The sequence below is a fragment of the Macaca fascicularis genome, chromosome 13 (assembly GCF_037993035.2).
Source record: "Macaca fascicularis isolate 582-1 chromosome 13, T2T-MFA8v1.1".
Taxonomy (NCBI): Eukaryota; Metazoa; Chordata; class Mammalia; order Primates; family Cercopithecidae; genus Macaca; species Macaca fascicularis.
In genome coordinates this window covers 52,393,821-52,417,488 of record NC_088387.1, presented here as the reverse complement: position 1 = coordinate 52,417,488, position 23,668 = coordinate 52,393,821, and the positions used below count along the sequence as shown (strand labels likewise).

The 23,668-nt window shown below is 41.1% G+C and overlaps 1 protein-coding gene across 27 annotated transcripts in view; it reads right to left on the bottom strand.

Moving 5' to 3' along the window:
* Window positions 1-23,668, bottom strand: part of AAK1 (AP2 associated kinase 1) — a 179,260-nt gene that overhangs the window by 75,223 nt on the left and 80,369 nt on the right. For all 27 annotated transcript variants that reach the window (XM_045369157.3, XM_045369165.3, XM_045369162.3 and 24 more), the window contains exons 3-5: window positions 20,021-20,139; window positions 4,774-4,882; window positions 2,876-3,018 (exon numbers count right to left, since the gene is read on the bottom strand). In XM_045369157.3, coding sequence (XP_045225092.2) covers window positions 2,876-3,018; window positions 4,774-4,882; window positions 20,021-20,139 — 371 coding nt within the window. The remainder of the gene's footprint in view (window positions 1-2,875; window positions 3,019-4,773; window positions 4,883-20,020; window positions 20,140-23,668) is intronic.

The window sequence follows — 23,668 nt, the reverse complement described above, 5'->3', positions numbered from 1 at the left end:
GTGCTTGTACAAATAGCATGGTATTCAACAGAATAAAATGGGAGTGAAAACCCGTGGCCTCCGTTCTGGTTTGATCACTCAACTACCCGTGCCGGTCACAGCCTTTCTGTGCGGAGGTTTCCCCACTGGTAAAGAAGAGGGCTGGCTTCGGTGACCTTTCCAGATCTACAACACCATGATCTGCAATCCTGATCTTTGTCTTTCTCAGAGAAATGAAAATTTAAAATGAGGAAAATGATTAAAGTGTTAAAACAATGTATTAGAGGAGAGATCTTCAGTATAATAGAACAGCACTTCTGGTACGGTTATTTTTAGAACATAAGCTGCTTAAGGACAGGGACCACTTTCAGTTTATTTCGTCTGTCATTGGAAAGAAAGACTGCACAGGCAGCAGAGAGGGCAAGGGGGCCTTCCTCGGTTCTGCATGTGAACCAGCAGACCCATATGCAGAGAGGCACTGGCTCCACAAGGCCCACGGTAGGCCTGGCCTGTGCTCTTTCCCACATCCTACTAACTTTTATTCACAATGGCATCTCCTCACCAAATGGAAATCCTGCTCACAGAGAAGCAACTAGCATTTTCTCTGGAAAACAGGAAAACAGAGAACTCTTTGGCTCTGACTGTTGCTAGAACTGTGGTGGCTGGTTCCCACAGTGACATGGAGCTCAGAGTGGCTGAGACTATGTGATGCAACGACAGAGCCAGGGTGAACAGGAGCACTTGGGGACGTTTCACTCAGACCTTGGGAAGCTGCAGTTGCAGCAGGCAACTGTAATTGTCCATCACAGACATACTAGCAGACAGCAATAAAATCTAACGTGCTAATGAAAGGATCTAGATGGCATCGAGTGTAAGATCTGGGGAGTCAACGACTAAAAACAACAGCGACCAGGACTTCTCTGCAACAATCACAATCCAGGCCTCTTCCCATGGTCCCTATATCCAAGGTAGAGGAGAAAGAATCTCCTGAACCAGTGAACAAATTGGCAGCATGACTGATGATCTTCAATATTGATGAAAACACAACCACAGAGTCCAATACAATCAGCTCTCCTTATCTGTAGGTTTCACATCTCCCTCCATGCAACCAACCATGTATCAAAACCCACAGATACGGGGGACAACTGTGTGTATTCTCCACCCGCAGATGGTTCAATCTGCAGATGTGGAACCCGTGGATACAGAAGGCCAACTACTGTGTGTCCAGCCAGCATTGCGCTGCCTCCCTCTTAGGAACACTGAGGTGCAAGGGGTAAAGCACTGAGGGCTGGCTGGGGAATGGAGCCTGGTAACCTCACTCAGCCTTTCACGCCGATTTGCTCCGCATTCCCCTGCTGAAACATCTCGTGGGCTGTTCAGTGCCGTGAAGGAGGCGGCTGGGGTCCGTTGCCTTAGCCCTCCCACCAACCTACTCAGCATCCCAGGCAAGACACTGAGCTCTGTCCCCAGGGTCCCATCACTGGGTGATGCTGACCCAGCACCTCACTGTAGCACAGGGAATGTCACCGGGCAGTGCTATCCTGGTAGCTATGTAAGCTGGACAGGTGTTATTTACTGGTATGACATGATTATCATTCAGGCTTCATTTAATCCACTAAGTGTTTAAAAATTAATATAAAGAGGGCTGGGCATGGTGGCCCATGCCTGTAATCCCAGCACTTTGGGAGGCCAAGGCAGGCGGATCACTTGAGGCCAAGAGTTCGAGACCAGTCTTGCCAACATGGTGAAACCCTGTCTCTACTAAAAATACAAAAATTAGTTATGCGTGCAGCAGGCACCAGTAATCCCAGCTACTCAGGAGGCTGAGGCATGAGAATCATTTGAACTCGGGAGGTGGAAGCTGTAGTGAGCCGAGATTGTGCCACTGAGCTCCAGCCTGGGCAAGACAGCAAGACTTCATCTCAAAACAACCAAAAAAACAAAGTTAATATAAAGGAAGACTCTGAGAACATGGGAATATTACTTTCTAAAAGGATCCTCTGTGTCCCTCTGCCTCTTCCCCTTGTCCTCACCTCCGAGCCCTTTCAGGCATTTACCCTCCCAGGCATGTGCCTAGAGACTGACAAGCACTCCCGCATTCAGCCTCACCACCACCCTAACCGAGCGGGCACTGTTGGCTCCACTTTACAGATGACGAAACTCAGGCCCGGAGAGGCTAGTGATCTGAGGAGAAAACCAAGGAGTCTGTGAAGGGGGAGCTGGGGAGAAGACACTGTCACAGGATTCAAATTCTGGCACTGTCCTTCCTAGTTATATGACCTTAGGCAAGTCACATAACCTCTCTGCTTCTTAGTTTCAACTATAAAATGTAACAAAGAATGTCTCCCCCTGAAGAGACACTGTACATAAAATGTAGTAGAGTACATGGCACATAATTGGTGCTTGATACATGCTAAGTTGAACCCTAACAAGGTGCCAATTCCATTCAACAAACACTGTCAAGAGACTACAATATGAAAGGCATGGTGCGTGGTGATGGCAATTAGGACAACTAAAAAAAATCAATTCGTTGATTTTGCAAAATATGAAATAAGACTTTAAAAACCAAGCATCATTGTTTACTAAGTATTTAAATTAAAAGTATTATTTTTCACAATCCTGAAAAAGTTGGGGGAGTATATCAGGAAAAACAGAAACAACACAGGCTCAGGCATTTGATAATTATAAAGAATTTCTGGAGGCTACTTAAGTAATAAAACTTATACCTGTACTGTACTTTTTCCTTTGTTATTTTCTCTCCTCAGGCAGAATATAAACATAAAAACAGGGACCATACCTTACATTTCTCTCACATCCCCACAGTATCTACTCCATCCCTGGGGCAGACAGAAAATATTCAGTAAGAATGCACGTCATGAAAGACCGTGGTCTGTACCTTCAGGTCCCGGTGGATAATAGGGGTTTTGCATTGATGCAGGCGGGCAACAGCCTCACAGGTATCACAAAATATCTGGAGCACTTCGTTCTCTGTAAAGCCTGTTTGCAGGCGCTGGTTCATCAGGTTTACCACCTGGCCACCTGAGGGGGTACGTACAGGACAAAGGAGAGGTTATAAACATTCAGACTTGTCATTTAGTCTAAGAGAAGTGGTCTGCACTAACCACTGACTGAGCCAGGATTAAAACCTAGTTGTCTTGACTCCCAGCTTGGGGTTTGTTTTCTTATAATTCAGTGTCTCCTCTAATGCATCAAAAATCGTTTCTTTATTTTATAAAGCACCCCAGATGTGAGCTGCCCTCGTTATGTCTTCGAGATTAGTAGAACTGATAATATGGTCCTGCTGTAGTTGCCTGGTTATACCGTGTCCATTGTGTATGAGACATGGCCACAGCCTCAACTTGCCATATCTTTTAGTAAGAATCAGATGGCACAACAGGTCCAGGGAACAGGAAGAAGATGGTTTTATAGTCTGAACTTCAGGAACAGCTTAGTCTCTCTGGCTTCACTACTTACTGCTTGGCTTGCAGAAATGGTACCGCCAACAATTAATCTCCAGGACCAAAAGATTGATGCCCTCACTTGCAACATTATCCAGATGCCTGGATGCTCCTACTGCCTGATCTCTAAACATTTTAGTATCCAAAAACGAATGAGCAGGAGGAAACAAACAGTCAAGTTCAAATTTGGTGGTACTTTAGGAAATCAGGTAAATAGTTAATATAGTAAGGGCTGAAATTACTGGTTAACATCACATATTTTTGAGATTAGCAACATATTTAATTTATGGATAGTATCTTTTTTTTTTTTTTTTTTTTTTTGAGACTGAGTCTCACTCTGTTGCCAGGCTAGAGTGTAATGGCATGATCTTGGCTCACTGAAACCTCCACCTCCTGGGTTCAAGTGATTCTCCTGCCTCAGCCTCCCAAGTAGCTGGGACTACAGGTGTGCACCACCACGCCCAGCTAATTTTTGTATGTTTAGTAGAAATAAAGTTTTACCATGTTAACCAGGATGGTCTTGATCTCTTGACCTTGTGATCCACCCGCCTCAGCCTCCCAAAGTGCTGGGATTACAGGCGTGAGCCACCGCGCCCGGCCTATGGATAGTATCTTAAGTGTAGGGAAAATGTTAATGGAACTAAGGGTGATTACAAAACACAGCACCAAACAGTAAGGCACTGACCTAAGCCAAACCTCCAAACAATGGTTCGATAAAATGCAATTAACTATGAAAAAAATTCATGCTACAGTCTGAATTTCCCAAGATAAATGTTTTTTGAAACTTGAAGCTTTCAATGACTTTACTCCACTGTTAACAGCTGCATCATTTGAATATAGCCTCAACTTACTAGGAATTATAGCTTTAGAGCAAGGAGAGGAGGGTCACTTCCATTAGACGAAAAGGATTCTTTTACCCCGTAACACATGAATGATGGTAAGTGGGAAAGAGAACACACAAGTGAGGGAGTTGGGGGAAGCTGTACTGTTTCTTTTGTCCATCTGGAGTTGAGTCTTTATTATGCGCCTTCATCATTTGTTATATAGCATCACAAAGAACATTCATTCTCATTCTTATACATCCTCATTTATACACAAACACCAAACCTTCCTAAACCCAACAAAAATGGAGTTTTATATTATCTACACTTTCAACTGTCTGTACCATTATAAGAATAACAAAGAGTTGACAGCAGACTGTATCTTTTAGTTTTCTCATCTGTAAAACCAGAACATACTACAGAGTGCAGTGCACATTAAGTGAAATGACTCGCCTAACCTTGACAATCAAAATGCTAGAGAAATGACAGCTTAAGGGGATGGTTCATATACATACCTCTACAAAAGTCCATCAGAATGAGCACTTCCCATACATCACCGCTACTCACATTGTTGATACTAGAATCAATGTAACCCACAATATTCTTGTGCCCTGACAGGTCCCTCTGTGAACAAGAGATGAGAAATATATTGTTAGTTTCAGATGCCAATAGGACAGAATTAGCCAGTCAGTTCCATTAGCTCAGATAATTTAAATACAGAGATGATACAGGGTTGACAGAGAAGACTAAGGAGCAGGGTCAAGAACAGGTTTCCAGTGGTCCCTGAGATTCACAGCTAGATCTTCAATAGCAATTCCATAACCCCACTAAACCAGAGGACACTCCAGAACCTAAATTCTAGAGTCAAATGCACAGAGTGCCTACTTGCTTACTGCATCAATGCTCCATGTAAACTAGAAGCAAAGACTCCCCTCTCCAGAAACACGGCAGGGGGTAAAGAGTAGAGACCGTACGAACTACTTAAATATATTAACTTCTAATTAAGAAAAATAAAATTGATGTTTTTCCTGGTTTTAGGGGACAAAAATTAATTCAACTTGACTTTTAAATAGTTCATACTGTTTTCTCCCTTTGGGAAATCTACCAAAAAAAAAAAAAGCTATTTACAAAGTCTTGAAGGGACTACAATAGCATCCAGACCTAAGCATTTTGCTCATAATTAGGCCTTTCAAGCCAACCAACTGGGATATAAGATGGGCATGTTTCCAGCTCTTCAGTTGGAACTGCATGTGATCTCTCAGGGCTGCTTGGATGAATTTATTCATCCAACCAACATTTGTTGAGCACTTCCTATGTGTCAGGACCCATCTAGGAACTGGAAATGGCCTCACATTTTGGTATAGTCCTTTCAACATCTCCAGAGAGGCAGCTCTTTGTAACGATCATGTTCAAAACCAAAGTAATTAAGAAGTAAGTTGAGGAAAGAAAAAGAAGGCAAGCTGGGTGATATGATTTTTGCACAAATGCAAGGTAAGGTTTTATTTTTTACACTAGTTTTAATAAATTGTCCTACTTTTGTTTCAAAAGGGTGAGGGGGAAGGAAAACTTGTGGTCCCCTGAGAGTCACCATACAAACTTAGCAATTTGGACAGTGAGAACAGAAACTACCACCACTCTAATTAGATTCAGCTGTTTACAGTGAAAAACAAATTTCGTAACAAAACAAGAGAAAACCCCACGGTATGAAGTGAACACACCTGAACCCTGGGCATCAAAGTTAAAACTCATTAGAGCCTTCCTCTGAGTGATGGATTGTGAATGACTACTGCCTCAAAAATGGCAGATGCAACAAAAGTTCAGACAAAAGTAGAAAGGCTTTGGAACTGGCAGATGGAAGTCACCGGAGACTTACGTGAGAGTAGTTTCAGAGAACGGATGGGATGGTGGTGAGAATGAAACTGGATTGCACAGAATGGGAGTTGAGTGAGTAGGGCCAGGGTCTACAGATTTCTCTTGCAGAACATTTGTGCCTAAGGCAGCAGCACCGAGGAGAAAGGGTGTTTAGGATGGGAAAAAACTGAGCACCAGAAAGAGGAAGGAGTCAAGAGAAGAGAGCTTTAAGATACAGGAGAGGATGATGATAATTGACAGAAAAAGTCCTATAAGTAGAAGGGTGGGATTAAGAGTACTGTTCGAGGGACTGGTCTTAGGGTAACTTTTTTTTTTTCCCCTGGCAAGCAGGAAGGAGGCAAGGATGGCTGTGCATGTTGATTTAAGGCGGAAGAAAAAGAGAACTCAAGTGAGTTCGGATCTGTTGTTTTATTTTGGTAGAGAACAAGGTCATTTCCTAAATGTATAGGAATGACAAAGAAGTTTGATGAGACAAAAGACTTAGAGCATCTGCTTTGGATAATAGATAAGGGAGATGATGAAGCTAACACACATTCTCTAGAATTCAAGTTTTTCCCAAACAGAAAATGATTTTGGGACTCACATTTTAGTGGCCTATCCTTCCCTCTGCTTTTCCATCTCATCATCAACCCATCCAGAACTCATTTCCATTTACACATTCCTGAAAGTAGAAGAACTGGAGAGAAGTTCTTTGCAACCAAAATAAAGATCATATCCTCCAAATATTCAAAGATGAATGAAAGACTCATGTCCTTACATTGAACTATTTGAAAAAGAATCAGCAATGTTGCCTCCGAGTTGGTCTCATCCTAAGAGGACTAATAAAGCATCCGGCAGAAAGCAAAAAAATATTGGTAGAACCATGCTATGGTTTGAAGGCTTGTGTCCCCTCCAAAATTCACGTTAAAACTTAAACCCCCAATGCAATAGTATTAAGAGATGGGGCCTTTAGGGGGTGATTAAGTCATGAGGGCAGAGCCCTCATGAATGGGATAAGCAACTTTATAAAAGGGCTGGAGGGAACTAGCTAGGCTCGTTTGTCCTTCTGCTTTCCACCATGTAAAGACAAAGCATCCCCTCCAAAGAAAGCAGCGCTCAAGGCACCATCTTGAAAGCAGAGACCAGGCCCCTACCAGACACTGAACCTGTCAGCACCTTGATGATTTTGGACTTCTTACCCTCTAGAACAATAAGAAAATAAATTTCTCTTCTGTATAAACTACCCAATCTCAGGTACTTTGTTATAGTAATACAGATGGACTAACACAAGCCAACAGGAGGTAAAGAGGCATTAAAGGACCAAAACTGGATCATCAACATCTGCAGATGGCACCTTGCCAAGATGTTTGCCAAGATGTCTGCTGAACAGTTCAAGTCCGAATTGCTGTTCATTTTCTCTTCTGCAGATATCCTGAGATACGTCCAAGCAGAAAAGACCCCCTCTTTGGAGAGAGACAATGGCATTTGGCTTTAATGACCTGATGATGCAGCAACATCTCAGATTTTAGAGTAAAACTCCACTAGTTTATAACTCTGATGGAGAAGATCTATTTGAATGGCTGTGAAATGTAGAAAAGGTCAAGAGAAAATCTTACCACAAGTTGAGCATGACTCACATTTAAGGTACACTGGCAGTAGCTCCTGCCCTGTTCTCAGCAGCAACAGGCCAGAGAGGGCCAAGCTTTCCTCTGATTTTGGTTAGAAGACCAGATCCAGACTTATAGAACAGAAATGGATGGAGCGGTATAGAATGGAAGCACATAGGGAATACCTCAGCTACAAACCGCTTACTCAGAAAAAGGCAGGATGAGGGAAAGATGCTTTGTTGCCCTTGCCTACAACTATTATTTGGAGTACCAGAATTATGATGAGTATTAGTCAAAATGTGGTTTTCAGGGAAGTGGGGAACGTTCAGTTAAACCATAGATAAGATCACTACTACATGATTTAAGCAGTGATAAGTTTAAAGAGTTTATGTTATTTTAAGTTTTATTTTTAAATCATCATTAAACAACATTAACAAAGTATTGAAAAACTATTAGAAGACCTGCTTTATTAAATAGATACTTTTAAATGGTTTGTAGTTACCTTATTAATTTTCTTATTTAACTGCTTGAAGCAGTGAAAAACCTTTTTCATAAATACATGCAAAAGCTACCAGTTTTGAAAACCAGGCCTTCAACCCAGGTCCTATAGATTATCACAAATCCCAAGTTTATCTGGCGCCTTAATTAATGGTGCTTGAAGCGCAGCATGGTATACTATCTCTGGCCTCAAAATTCCTGTGACAGAAGAATTCCTAGTAAAGAATCTTAAGGTCTTATGAAAAAAAGGGAAGATTCAATTTCTAAGTATATCTATTTATGTTCAAGAAAACAAATATAGCATTCTAAATTGCCCATCAATAACATGCCACTCACTTCAAAACAGTAAAAACGAACATTGCACATAACTATATGTCATTAGCTCAGGCTACCCTTCCTTGGATCTTCAGCATGACATGTGCAAATCCATGATGATGGAAATTTGCTTACTGCTTGCATTTGCAGATAGTACATTTTCAAAGAAGCATTGTCTACCTGCTTTGACCCTCCTTTCAAACATTCAACGTTTTCTGACTTTATGACTCAGCACTACTGCTGTCTACTTCTGGGATCACATTATGGTTCCACAGAACCTCTTAAGCAAATTTCAGCTTCTTCTTAACTTAAAGATGAAAGAAAGCAGTTCTAAGGTCTACAATTAGTTTCTCTCAAGATTGCTTTTTTTTTTATTTTTTGATACGGAGTCTTGCTCTGTCACCCACGCTGGAATGCAGTGGCACAATCTCAGCTCACTGCAACCTCCGTCTCCCAGGTTCAAGTGATTCTCCTGCCTCAGCCCCCTGAGTAGCTGGGATTACAGGCGCATGTCACCACTCCTGGCTAATTTTTGTATATTTAGTAGAGACACGGTTTCGCCATGTTGGCCAGGCTGATCTCGAACTCCTGACCTCAGGTGATCCACCCACCTCAGTCTCCCAAAGTGCTGGGATTACAGGTGTGAGCCACTGTGCCCAGCCACCAAGATTGCATTATAAATGTCTTCTGCTTTACTATTCCCTCTCCCCTCTTCTCTCTATAATCCTAAATTTCCTTTATAATTCTTTCAAGAGGAGTTATTTACTGGCAAACAAAAACTATCAAGTCCAGTGCAACAGTAAAACAAAAAGCATTTTGAGATCTAGGCTGGCCTTGGAGTCTATTGGAGACCTTTTTGGACTTCTGCTATATAAGAAGTTCCAGTTATTTTTATCTTCTCTATACCCATGTTTATTCTACCTTTCCAAAGTGTTTTTTTTTTTTTTTTTTTGAGACAAAGTCTCACTGTCACCCGGGCTGGAGTGCGGTGGTGTGATCTCAGCTCACAGCAACCTCTACCTCCTGGGTTCAAACAATTCTCATGCCTCAGCCTCCTAAGCAGCTGGGATTACAGGTGTGCATCACCACGTCTGGCTAATTTTTTGTATTTTTAGTAGAGACGGGGTTTTGCCATGTTAGCAAGGCTGGTCTCGAACTCCTGACCTCAAGTGATCTGCCAGCCTTGGCCTCCCAAAGTGCTGGGATTACAGGCATGAGCCACCATGCCCAGCCACCAAGATTCCATTATAAATGTCCTCTGCTTTACTACTCCTTGGTGCTGAGCTTATAGGCATGAGCCACTGTGCCTATCCCCTTTCCTAAGTCTTACTCATTAATTAATCTTGTACTTACTAAACAGACCCTTAAAGTCATCTAGAGTCTAATTCTAGAATCATGCTGCTCAAACTTTAATATTTGTATGAATTACATGGGAATCCTGTTAAAAAGCAGATTCTAATCCAGAAGCCCTGGGATAGGCCTGAGATTCTAAGTTTCTAATAGGTGTGTAACTATGTTGCTGGTCAATAACCCTTAAAGAAGCAAAGATATAGAGCAGTGCTATTCAAAATGTGGTCCACAAACATCTGCTGGTTAGTAAACTATTACCAGAAGGTAAGGAAATAAGGAGCTTGCTCCAGGACATAAATCAATCAAATCACTAAGCTCATTTTTTCCCCTCAGCAAGATCTTGCCTGTGAGGGAAGCAGTTCAGTGATTTATATTATAGCACAAGATTCTCTGAGTAGTATTGGTACATTTATACTCAACTGATTTTTGACAAGGGTGCCAAGACAATTCAACAGGTGAAGAATGGTCTTTTAAAAAAGTAGTGCTCAGACAAGTGGGAATTATTTGGATCCCTACTTCACACCATATACAAACATTAACTCAAAATGGATCAAAGAACTAAAAATTCCTCAAAGAAAACATATTTGCAAATCTTTGTGACTTTAGATGAGGCAATGGGTTCTTAGATACAACACTTAAAGCTCAAGCAATCAAGCAAAAAGCAGATAAATCACACTTTGTTGAAATAAAAAACTTGTGTTTCAAATGGCACTACTAAGGAAGTCTAAAAACAACACATAGAATGGAAGAAAATATTTACAAATCATACATCTGATAAGGATTTAGTGTTCAGAATATGTAAAGAACCCTTCCAACTCAACAACAACAAAAAAGACAACCCATTGTAAAAATTAGCAAAGGATCTGAATAGATATTTTTCCAAAGAGCATATACAAATGGCCAAAAGCATATGAAAAGATGATCAACATCATCAATCATTGGGGAAATGTAAATCAAAATCACAACGAAATACCATTTCACATCCACTAAGATGGCTATAATAAAAAACAAATAATAAAAAAAACTGGCAAGGATGTGAAAGTTGGAATCCTTTTATATTACTAGTAGGAATATAAAATGATGCAGCTGCCAAAACAGTCTGACAGTTCCTCAAAAAGTCAAGTTATCATATGACCTAGAAATTTCACCCAAGAGATGTGAAAATATTATGTCCACACAAAAATTTCTACACAAATGTTCATAGCAACATTATTCACAATAGCCAAAATGTGAAAATAACCCAAATTCCATCAACTGATAAATGAATAAATAAAATGTGGTATATTTGTACAACAGAATATCACAAGCCACACAAAGGAATGAAGTACTGATACATGCCATGCAATGGATGAACCTTAAAAACAATATGCTAAGTGAAAATAGACACAAGAGGTCAAATATTGTATGAGTCAATTTATATGAAATATCTAGAATATGCAGTAAAAAGATTAGTGGTTATCAGGCTGGGGAGAGGGAGAATAAGAAAAGACTGCTAACAGGCTGGAAGTTTCCTTCGGGGGGTAAGAAAAAAGTGTTCTAAAATTAGATAGTGGTGATGGTTGCACAACCTTGTGAATATACTAAAAATCACTGAACCATATGCTTTAAAAGGGTGAATTTTATCTCAATTTGTATACACACAAAAGTAACATGACAGACTGGGAGGAAAATACATTTTTGTAAGTCAACACACAGGAGGAGAAAAGCGTAAGAAAAAAAAAGATCCTTTGAGTAACACTGATCTAGAGCAACCAGGCAGCCCATATCTGAATCCCCACTACAGCCTTTTGACAAGCTGTTTCTTTCTTTCCTTCCTTTCTTTCCCTTCCTTCCTTCCCTCCCTCCCTTTCTTTCTTTCCTTTCTTTCTTCCTTTCCTGTCCTGTCCTTTCCTTTCTCTCTCTCTCTTTTTTTTTTTTTTTTTGAGACAGAGTCTTGCTCTGTCATCAGGCTGGAGTGCAGTGGCGCGATCTCGGCTCACTGCAACCTCCGTCTCCCAGGTTCAAGTGATTCTCCTGCCTCAGCCTCCTGAGTGCTGGGACTACAGGCATGCACCACCACGCCCAGCTCATTTTTGTATTTTTAGTAGAAATAGGGTTTCACCATCTTGGCCAGGATGGTCTCGATCTCTTGACCTTGTGATCCGCCTGCCTTGGCCTCCCAAAGTGCTGGGACTACAGGCGTGAGCCACCGAGCTCAGCCGACAAGCTGTTTTCTTAGAATAATACCACTTCCTTAGGCCCTCAGCCAATCTACAGATAGCCCTCACCATTAGACAGTTCTTCCTTACCTATCTGGAATCTTCCACCTCCTGATTTTCTAGATTGTCCTCTCCAGAGCAAAATTAGCAAGTCTAGTTTATTTTTCCACTTTCTAAGAAGGTGAGGCTGGGCGCGGTGGCTCACCTGTAATCCCAGCACTTTGGGAGACCAAGGTGGGTGGATCACCTGAGGTCAGGAGTTCGAGAACAGCCTGACCAACATGGTGAAACCACATCTCTACTAAAAATACAAAAATTAGCCGTGCGTGGTGGCACGCGCCTGTAGCCCCAGCTACTCAGGAGGCTGAGACAGGAGAACCGCACGAACCCAGGAGGTGGAGGTTGCAGTGAGCTCCAGCCTGGGTGACAGAGTGAGACTCAGTCTCAGAAAATAATATAAATAAATAAATGAGAAGTAAAATATAACAAACAGGTGAAATAATATTATTTAGACTGAGTTTTCTTTTCTCCATGTGAAACATCCCCTCTTTCTCTGACATGGTTTTTAAGACCATTTTGGCTGCTCCTACATTGATGCGCTTTGCTCTGCTATATTCTTTTTATAAGAATGGCCCCAGGAAATGAATGAAATACTTCAGGCTTGGTCTGACTCATGCAGAGTAGACAGCACTATCACCTTCTATAATTCTATTAATGTAGCTAAAAATTACATTATTTTTGTCTTTCGGCACCCACATCATACTATACATGCATTCTGAATTAACTGACCACTTAAATACCTAAGTCTTTTTCCACTTATGCTGCTTTTAATCTCTGCCTCCCAAGAACTATGCTTGTAAAGTTGATTAAAATTTCAAGTGTATGATCTTACCTTATTGTTTCACTTCATTAGAATCAGTCCACTTCTCCAATTTGTAAGAACCATTTTGGAGCCTGATTCTGTAACTCAATGCAGTTATTACATCTTCCAACTTTATAAAGGCACATAATTGATCATTGTATCTTTTATTTCTTTAAGCAAGTTATTTGTTAAATATAAAATAACATAAAATTAATGGTAAGCCACAATGCTTTCTTTTTAGAAAGTTTCCTCCAGATTAATATCAAACCACTTATCAGAAACCTTTATAACCAGTAGCAATTCAGCCTAGACTCTTCATTTTGCTGACAGATGTCTGGTGAGTGTCCTTATCAAAACACCTGGCCAAAGTCCACAGATACTGGATCTACTGCACCCCACGGAGCTCTCTATCCAGACATCTTCCCAAAGGAGAACGGGATGTTGTTATGACATGGTTTGTTCTTACTGAACCTGAAGACTCTTTGGATCTCTGCTTACTCATCCAAGTGACTACGAAACAGCTTAAAATATCTTTTTCTTTCTTTTTTTTTTCTTTGAGACGGTGTCTTGCTCTGTCACCAGGCTGGAGTACAGTGGCGCAATCTCAGCTCACTGCATCCTCTGCCTACCAGGCTCAAGCGATTCTCCTGCCTCAGCCTCCTAAGTAGCTGGGATTTCAGTCGTGCACCACCATGGCCAGCTAATTTTTGTATTTTTAGTAGAGACAGGGTTTCGCCATGTTGGCCAGGATGGTTTCGATCTCTTGACCTCATGATCCGACTGCCCAAAGTGCTGGGATTATAGATGTGAGCCACCGCGTGCCCGGCCTCATTTTTTTTTTTTTAATTTTTATTTATTTATTTAGACGAATCTTGCTCTGTTGCCCAGAGCAAGAATGCAGTGGCACAATCTTGGCTCACTGCAACTCCCACCTCCCTGGCTCAAGTGCTTCTCTTGCCTCAGCCTCCTGAGTAGCTCTGATTACACGTGTACACCACCACGCCCAGCTAATTTTTGTATTTTTAGTAGACACAGGGTTTGGCCATGTTGGACAGGCTGGTCTCAAACTCCTGACCTCAAATGATCCGCCTGCCTCGGCCTCCCAAAGTGCTGGGATTACAGGCATGAGCCACCACACCCAGCCGTCATTCATTTTTAAAGGGTGTAATGTATTAACATTTAAATAGTACATAATACTAGACAATTTTTTTCCTACTGCAATCCCCATCCCCTATAGTGAACCACTTTTATTGTTTCTTTCTTTCATGTTTCCTGTGTTTTTTCAGGCAAATTCAAACAATTATGCATTATGTATACACACACCCGCCCCCCCAACTTTCTTACACAAAAGATATAATCAAAGCATCTTTGAAAATAATCTGTGTTTTCACTTATAGGTGGGAGCTGAATGATGAGAACACATGGACACATAGTGGGGAATGACACACACTGGGGCCTGTGGGGGGTGGTGGGGGGAGGGAGAGCATCAGGAAGAACAGCTAATGCATGCTGGGCTTAACACCTAGATGATGCGTTGTTACGTGCAGCACCCCACCATGGCGCATGTTTACCTATATAACAAACCTGCACATCCTGCACATGTACCCTGGAACTTAAAAGTTGAAGAAAAAAATAAAATAATCTGTTCCAGATTCGTGTCCAGAACAATCCTGAGCTTCCTACTGTACAGGATCTATCTTCCACCCTTTGTAGAATAAGAAACCATTTGTCTGCTTTGAATCATCTGATCTCTTCTCTTCGAAGCAAATCCTCAAACATCACTGGTGGCAGCTTAGTGTCCTCATTATCAAGCTCAATGAGGATGTAATCCATCTGGGCCAGGAGATGTGAACACAGAACAGCCTTGACGCATCTGGAGCTTTAGCTGTTTCCTATCACTGTTCTTACCCCTTTAGGTCTGAAGGTAATTAATCTTTTCCTGCTTTCAGGCAAAGGGATCAGAAGTCCAAAACCTACCCTCCAAATGTCCATCAGAAGTCAGACCCCTTCAACTCTATCAGAGCACACATCCCAGATGGATCAAAGAACTCAGACCAGACTCCAGTACATGGTGGACAGCATTTATCAAAATAAAACGTGAAACCACTCGGTGAAACCGCTAACAGTTCTCTCTGCGTTTGGATACAACATGCCCATCATTCCTCCACTGAAAGTACAGAGAGGAATCTGCTTGAGTATTAACACCCAAGCTTCAGCATATTACACAGCATGTTACATCTGATTCCCTTCACAATTCCTACAGTCGCCGAGAGAGGTAGGGCTGGGGTTACGGCTTCTATCTGACAGAAGTCTGAGACTTAGTGGGCTTAAAAACGTCACATAGGACTTCAGATTTAAAACAGTAAGAAATTTTTAAAAAGTGGGAAGATTCAGTCCATTTTAAAACTTATTTAGCTACAGTAATCAAGGCTGTGTGGTATTGGTAGAAGGATAGGTACATAGATTAATGGAAGGGAATAGAGAATAGAGAAAGGCCTGGAAATGGACCCTGACAATTAAGTTCAACTGATTTTTAACCAAGATATTCAATGACAGCCTTTTCAATAAATGGTACTAAGAGCAATTAGATATCCATGAGGAAAAAATGAACCACAACCTAAGTCTCATTATGCAAAACTTAAGTCAAAATGGCTAGGTGCAGTAGCTTAAGCCTGTAATCCCAGCACTTTGGGAGGCCAAAGCAGGCAGATCACTTGAGGTCAGGAGTTCAGGACCAGCCTGGCCAACATGGTGAAACCCCATCTCTACTAAAAATACAAAAATTAGCTGGGCATGGTGGCGCGTGCCTGTACTCCCAGCTACTCGAGAGGCTGAGGCAGGAGAATCTCTTGAACCTGGGAGGCAGCGGTTGCAGTGAGCTGGGATTGTGCCACCACTTCAGCCTGGGCAACAGAGCAAGGAGACTCTGTCCCCCCACCCCCCCCAAAAAAAAAACTCAAAACGGATCATAAGTTTAAATGGAAAACTATAAAACTTAAAAGAAAATCTTCAGAATTGAGGGCTAGGCAAAGATTTCTTAGGTTTGACACCAAAAGCACAATCCATAAAAAGAACAATTGATAAACTGGACTTCACCTAAATTAAAAATAAAAGAAAAACAAAAAAGATCTTAGAGTCTAAAAGTCTGGTAAATAAAATTAAACAGGATGGTTGGAATATAGAGCTGAGGAAATCTGGAACGTGAAGCAAAACGACAAAGAAATATAAAAAGAAGGGAGAAAACAAGAAAATTAGAAAATCAATTCAGGAGAACCAATATGCAAATTATAGAAATTTCAGAAAAAGGGGGAAAAAATGAAACTAAAACATCCCCCAGAATGCAAGGATATGAGTTTCTAGATTGAAACGGACCACCAAACACCTAACGTAATAAATAAATGCACACGCAAAGGCGTATCAAGAAAACATTAGAAACAAAGAGAAAATTTGTAAATTTCCTTGTAGAAAATATGGGTCACTCCCAACAGACTAGACATTAGAATGACTTAGGATTTCCCAAGAGCAACACTGAAAGCTAAAATATAGTAGAACAGTGCTTTAAAAAATTTAAATGAAATGATTTCCAACTCAGAATTTTGTACTCAAACTATGATGTGCGAACATAAAATAAAGATACTTCTAGACCTGAACATTTTTTGTTTTTTGTTTTGAGACGGAGTGTAGCTCTGTCACCAGGCTGGAGTGCAATGGCACGATCTTGGCTCACTGCAACCTCCACCTTCTGGGTTTAAGCGATTCTCCTGCCTCAGCCCCCCAAGTAGCTGGGATTACAGGCACACACAGCCACGCCCAGCTAATTTTTGTATTTTTAGTAGATACGGGTTTCCACCTTGTTGGCCAGGATGGTCTCCATCTTCCGACCTCATGATCTGCCCACTTTTGCCTCCCAAAGTGCTGGGATTACAGGCGTGAGCCACCGCGCCCAGCCTAGACCTGAAGTTTCAAAAAAATATATCTATCATGCATCAAAAAGCTACTGAGGCTGGACATAGTGGCTCATGCCTGTAATCCCAGCACTTTGGGAGGCTGAGATGGGAGGACCACTTGAGCTCAACAGTGTGAGACCAGCCTGGGCAACATAGCGAGACCTTGTCTCTAAAGCAAAAAAAAATTTTGCTGGGTCTGGTGGCATGTGCCTATAGTCCCAGTCACTTGGGAAGCTGAGGCAGGAGAATTGCTTGAGACCAGGAGATGGTGCCTGCAGTGAGCTATGATCGTGCCACTACGCTCCAGCGTGGGTAACTGAGACCCCGTCTCAAAAGAGAGAGAGAGAAAAAAAGATACTGGAGGATCAGCTCCAACAAAATGAGGAAGTTAGCCAAAAGAGGAATTACCAGTTCTAATTTAAAAAGAGAGGCAAAGGAAATGTCCAGGAAATTCCAAGATTCGACTGTAAATCAGGTAGAGAACAACCAGCCCAGGTTCCTCAGTCAGGAGACTGAGGGAGAAATCTTGAAGATGATAAAATAGACACCATTAAATGCATCTAAAAAATCCAAAAAATGGTTTACACAATTTATGGAAAATTGGGAATTAAACTGTTAAATAGTACAAAGAAAACTCAGACCAAGAGAGGGAAAACAATTAATAATTTTAGTGAAAGCAAAGTTATATAGGAAAGGCAGAGGAATCATAGTCCACCAGGAATTCAGTTGAAATAGTTTTCTTACATAATAATGTAAAAACTAATATTCATATAAACAACATATTGCCGAAGTTTACTGGTGTTTTGGAAGAATGGAAGATGAGAATACTGCAAGTATTTGGGGAGAGAGGCAAGCAGCGAATAAGTGACAGTTATGTCTTTACTTCCCATAGGAGATAATGCCTAAAATGGAAGAAAAATCAAGAACTAGCAATATTAACATGTTATTTAGAAAGACATCAAAAGAATCACCTAAAGTGGTTGCCTCTGGGACCCTGTAATGGCATAGGAGCTCCCCTTGGGGAAGTGCTTGATGTTTTTTGTAACAAGCTTAGCTCACCTATTTGAATATTAAAGCTTTGAAAGAATATAAACTAAAAACAAAACTCTCACAGCTAATATGCATCTGGGCCAAAACTTGAACCTGTGTGATTTAACTCTTAATCAAGCCCATTAATTTGTGAGCTCCTCATGGGCCTGTGCTTCTTCGTTCCTCCACTACAATGCCTGCCTAGCACAAGTAAGCGCTCAGTGTGTTTTTAAATAAGGAGGAGAAAGTGAAATCATGGGATTGCTTTTGTAACACAAGTCAATGAGCAAGAAGGGCATTCTAGATAGAGGAAACAGCAGAAGCAAAGACAGGAAACAAAGTGTGTGAGAGCTGAACAAGCGCGGGCAAGGAGGGAGGAAGACAAGTAATGAGAAGCACCCAGAAAACCCACTGCGTGTGTGACGGAAGATACAGCAAGAACAGGAATCCGGAGCTATGTGCAGTGGAGTGGAAGGCATTGGTGCCTTACAGACAGGCCCACGTGGTCTTGACTGTATGTATATGGCCCTTGGGAGTTGGCTGGTGTGTCGTGCAGTGCTGACAGTTCCTTCCCACATAGTTTTGGCTTTCTAAAATCTAAAGTAGTGCCAGGCTGTCTAACATTCTGAGTACTTTCAGTAGTCCAACTACAGCCTAACTAGTTATTCTAAGCAGCCACTGAAAAGGCCACTTACGGTGAACAGGGGCAAGCGGAGCCTGGTGGGATACCTACAATGCCACGCTCTCCATTTTTGGATCCCTTTTTGCTATTTAAAAAGCATTAAAATCCAGGGCATAAAAGGAATCATCATCTCTAGGTGAACATATGTATCTGCTACTATCATCATTCTAATATGAATTTCTTCCAAAGTTTATTAAGCATTTACTTCATGTCAAGCAGTGTGTTGGAGCATACAATTTCTGATTTTAAATAACTTACTCCCTGATAGCAGAACTGCTTACAACATAACATGTTAAGCAAATAATTGGTATAAAACAAAAGCACTGTGGAAGCACAAAGGAATAAAAGACTATATATTCAAAGTTTCTTATGTATAATGTGCGTATACTATTACATATTATTATTATATTACTTATCAGGTATAATATTATGTATAATGTCAAACAGAGGTAAAAGAAAGATGCTACTCTAACAAATTCCCATAAAATAATTCTGCTTCGATCACCATCAACTCTTGACCAATCTTATTTATCTTCTAAACCCACTCATTGTTCTAAGGACTTTATATTATTTCCTCCATATATATTTCAGCATGTATATCTAACACATAGGGACTCTTTCTTTAAACATATAAATCTGCATCTTGAAAAATGAGTAAGTTTTAAGAATTGAAGTCTAATTAACGTAATAAAATGTGCAGATTTTAAGGTGTTCAATTGAGTTTTGACACATATGTGTAACCACTATCTAAAACAACACACAGAACATTTCCATGGCCTAGAAAGTCCCCGTATACCCCTTTCTAGTCAACTTCCCGCCCCTGAATAACCATGTTCTGATTTCTATCTCCATAGATGATGTTGCCTGTTCTTGGACTTCTATAAATAGATTCATAGAGTATATATGAGGTTTCTAGGTTTTGGTCTAGGTTTCCAGGCCAGAAAAGGGGGAAAGCATTCCAGGTAAAAAGAACTACATGTAAAAATATTAAGTTGTATAAGGATATGTTCACAGGATTTTGAAGAGCTCAGGATGGTTGAACTGAGACTGGGGACTGGTAGCAGAGAGAGAGAGAGACAAGACCAGAAGAAGAGGCTCATTGGAAAGTTAGGCTTTCTGGATTAAATATCACAGTTAATTTGTGGGAACCATGTTGTTAAGTAAGATTTTCCCAATGCCCAAAATGATTTTTCTGACCTAAAACTGGTCAGTTCTCTCAATATGCTCCTTTCTCCTCCACCCTCCAGCTGAGAGTGACCAAGGCAAGGGTGGTGTCCTATATCACATGGCTGTTCAGTCCCATTTTGTCCAGAGGCTTCTGTACCACCTCAGGGAAGGGAACAAACCCCGTTTGACTTTCTTATGAGAGAGTACAACCTCTGCCTCCATTTTAAACAGTCCCAAGTCCAAGGGGCAGCCTTACCATTATCTGGATTTCTCTCTTGCACACCTGGAGATCATGCTCATTGTTGACAAACATGCGTTTCAAGGCACATTTCATCCCATTGCTTGTCCTCACCAGAAATACAATAGCAAATCCACCTGTGAGAGAAACACACACAAGCTCTTTTGAGTCAATGTTCAAAAAGTCAGTCAGATGACTGTGGTGGCTGGAGGTTGCCGCTGTCACTGCTAATGGTACTGATGCCACTGCCAGCCAGCCTTTAGGGCTAGCCTGTTGTAGAACACATTCTTAGATTCTCAGAACTCGGAGATATTACTTGTGGGAGGGGATGGCAAGAGTCAGAGAAATTGTTTCCAAACACCTATCTCAGCATAACAAAAGAATAGTAATTATTTTCCAAATAACCTACAAACAAACAGATAAATGGGCGAAAAAAAACCCAACTACATTACAACTACTATCCTATGTACACTTTTTTTTTTTTTTTTTGAGACAGAGTTTCCCTCTGTGGCCCAACCTGGCATGAAGTGGCACGATCACTGCTCACTGCAGCCTTGACCTCCTGGGTTCAATCGATCCTCCCACCTCAGCCTCCTGAGTAGCTGGGATTACAGGTGTACACCACCACTCCTGGCTAATTTTTGTACTTTCTTGTAGAGAAGTGCTTTTGCTATATTGCCCAGGCTGGTCTCAAACTCCTGGACTCCCACCATGGCCTTCCACAGTGCTGGGATTACAAGCAGGAGCCACTGCACCAGCCTTGTCTTGGGTATTTTGATGCTTTTGTTTAATTCTTAACACAATTCTGTGAGTTGTGTTATTTTCCCCTTTACACAATTACCAGCTGAAGAATACAGAGGCTCAAAGAGATGTGATTCAAACCAAAAACATTTTTAAAGACGTAAGTGGAGCACACTTTCCCTCATACCAGAGAGGCTAGGAAATTATTTCACTAATTGCTAAATAGTTGTCAATTAATTTCAAGAATCTCCTCTTTTTTTCTTCTCATCCTATCACTCAATTTGAACCTAAAAACAGACCTAAAGATTCCTTCTGCCCTCCCTGCCTCCTGGGCTATTGAGAAGATACATGATATGGGTAAGAAAGTGCTATTCCACATAGCATACACAAGGCAAGTATGACACAATTAGTGGGGAGACTTTTTAATGTCCACACTGACCTTTCTCTAAAAGACAGTTCACAATTCATTAATAGAAATATATAAGCCAGGTGTGGTGGCTCATGCCTGTAATCCCAGAACTTTGGGAGGCTGAAGCAGGCAGATCGCTTGAGCTCAGGAGTTCAAGACCACCCTTGGCAACATGGCGAAACCCTGTCTTTACAAAAAATACAAAAATTAGCCAGGCATGGTGGGCATGCACCTGTGGTCCCAGCTACTTGGGAGGCTGAGCGGGGAAGGATGGCTTGAGCCTGGGAAGCGGAGGCTGCAGTGAGCCGTGACTGCGCCACTGAACTCCAGGCTGGGTAAGAGACCCTATCTCAAAAAAAAAAAAAAAAAAAAAGAAATGCATATAACTCTACAGAAATTCTCAAATGCTCTAAATTTGTTACACCACATCACAGCATCCCCAAATTCTTAGAACCCTAACCTCAACTTCACTCCTAAAGCACTATATGAGGTGTTCAATGCCATTGGTGAGAGGAGTTAGATAAAGTGAGGCAAAACTGTCAAAGTTGAAGACTTTGGAATAAGTAGCAGTTACACTGCACACTCAGTCCATCTGCCTGCCTTGTACGTTGTCATCATTTAGCTTGAATATCCTGTCCATTGACTCTGTTCAGCAAAAAAATCAGTATGCTATTCTTGCTCAGAGGTGGTCACTAATTGTATAGAGGTGAACACAGAGGGAAGTCTTCAGTATGGGAATTTGTATAGAGGTTATGATGTAGTACTGGGCTAGGAGCCACATGCAAAATTGATACAGATCAATAAACAACCATTATAGAGATCTTCGGCCTCTGAGAAATAAAGACTTGGGTCCTGATTATGCCCTTTGAATTCCCTCAAGGCTCAGCGGCACTTTAGTACCTGTCTGTTGATGCCCATGGCATTTCCTGCTGCATCTTTACACAGTTATTCTTTTCAAGTTAGCTTGAGTTGGTTTTCGTTACTTGCAACCATAAAGAGCCTTTATCATAAAGCACTGTTGAATGTTTTCATAAAATACACACCTAATTTTGTAAAAAGATAATGTAATGGGCTTCGGTTCCAAATGTGGACTATGATAATGATTTACCAGAGACTGCATGTTTGTGCATTTCCTGTTATAATATTCCTCAGTATTCAAATAAACACTAAAATTTACTATACAATCTTTAATTTTAACTGTCATCTCTCTAATCTTTGTACCTCAATAACATTTTCCATTTTCAAAAGTAGCATTGACACTTAGAGGTCTTATCTCTCTCTCTCTCCCTCTCTCTCTCTCTCTCTCTCACACACACATTTCTTAATTCTAAAATGCATGGTTTTTACATTTTGCTTTCAAGGGTATCAGAATGTCTTGTAATAAACATGTGCATTTAAAGCAGTGGTATTTATCTTTTCTTCCCCCCACTCCCTGCCAAAGTTATTAAATCCATGATGTTATCTTATAATTAATTAGAACTGAGGAAAGTAGTAGCATAAATTGCAAAATTTCTATGTATGTTCATAATTGTTTTGTAAATAGTATAAGTAGGATTCATTTCATTGATATTTCAAATTTTTTCAAAATCACAGAACTACAGACTTTGCAAGAGTAGCACTCCTAGAGAGCATTAAGTCCAAGTGTTTTGCTTTATGCATGGACAAAACAAGTGAGGCTTAGAAGTCCCATGGCTAGTTATGGGCAGAAGCTGGAGTGGTTCACTCTCCTAGAAAAACCATGTGATACCCTTTAGGTAAAATGGAAACAGCTGACAATGTTGTGAAACAAAAGGTGGGAATAGGTATTTCCTACACTTCAGTGCTGCCCGGCACTGCTGAAGGACAGGGCAATTCCTTCAGATGCTGCAGTTCGAGATAACTACCACCAGATGGGAGCAGTGCAGTTTTCTTTGTAGGTAGCAAGATGACCTTCTCAGCCAAGACTGAAGAAATGGGTCAGTCGCCTACCACACAATCCAGTAAGCACAATGGCTGACGAGAGCCAGCCCAGATTCTCAAAGCCTATGACCATGATAAATCTAAAAGCAAATTAGTGAATCACTTTACTTAACACAGATGAAGCCACACTGTCAAGCATCTATGCCTATAAAGGGGCTTATCTGCAGATGAGAAGCATTTAAATCATGAGATCAAAATCCACGCCTAACAGGATTTGTCAGTCTAAAGATGTTGGTCACTATCACTGTGGTTGGCCAAATGGAGATGTAAACTACGAGGTTAGAAGAGGGAGAGAGTGCCATTCAAGACACTTCTCGTGCACAGCCCCATCTGCCACACGGATCAGGGTGATGAGATTCTCAGCCAGAGCTTAAGAGGGTTCAGGCTATTATGGAAGGAGGCTGTCAACAGAGAAGACTGTCAATAGAGGTGTTTATTTCAGTCTGATTTGCATCCCAAGATCCTGATTAAACGGGAAAACCTAATGGTTTGGACAGAGGTAAGAAAATCTTAACATTCAGTAGCCTGTGTCAGTCTCTCTGCCTACTGACATTTTT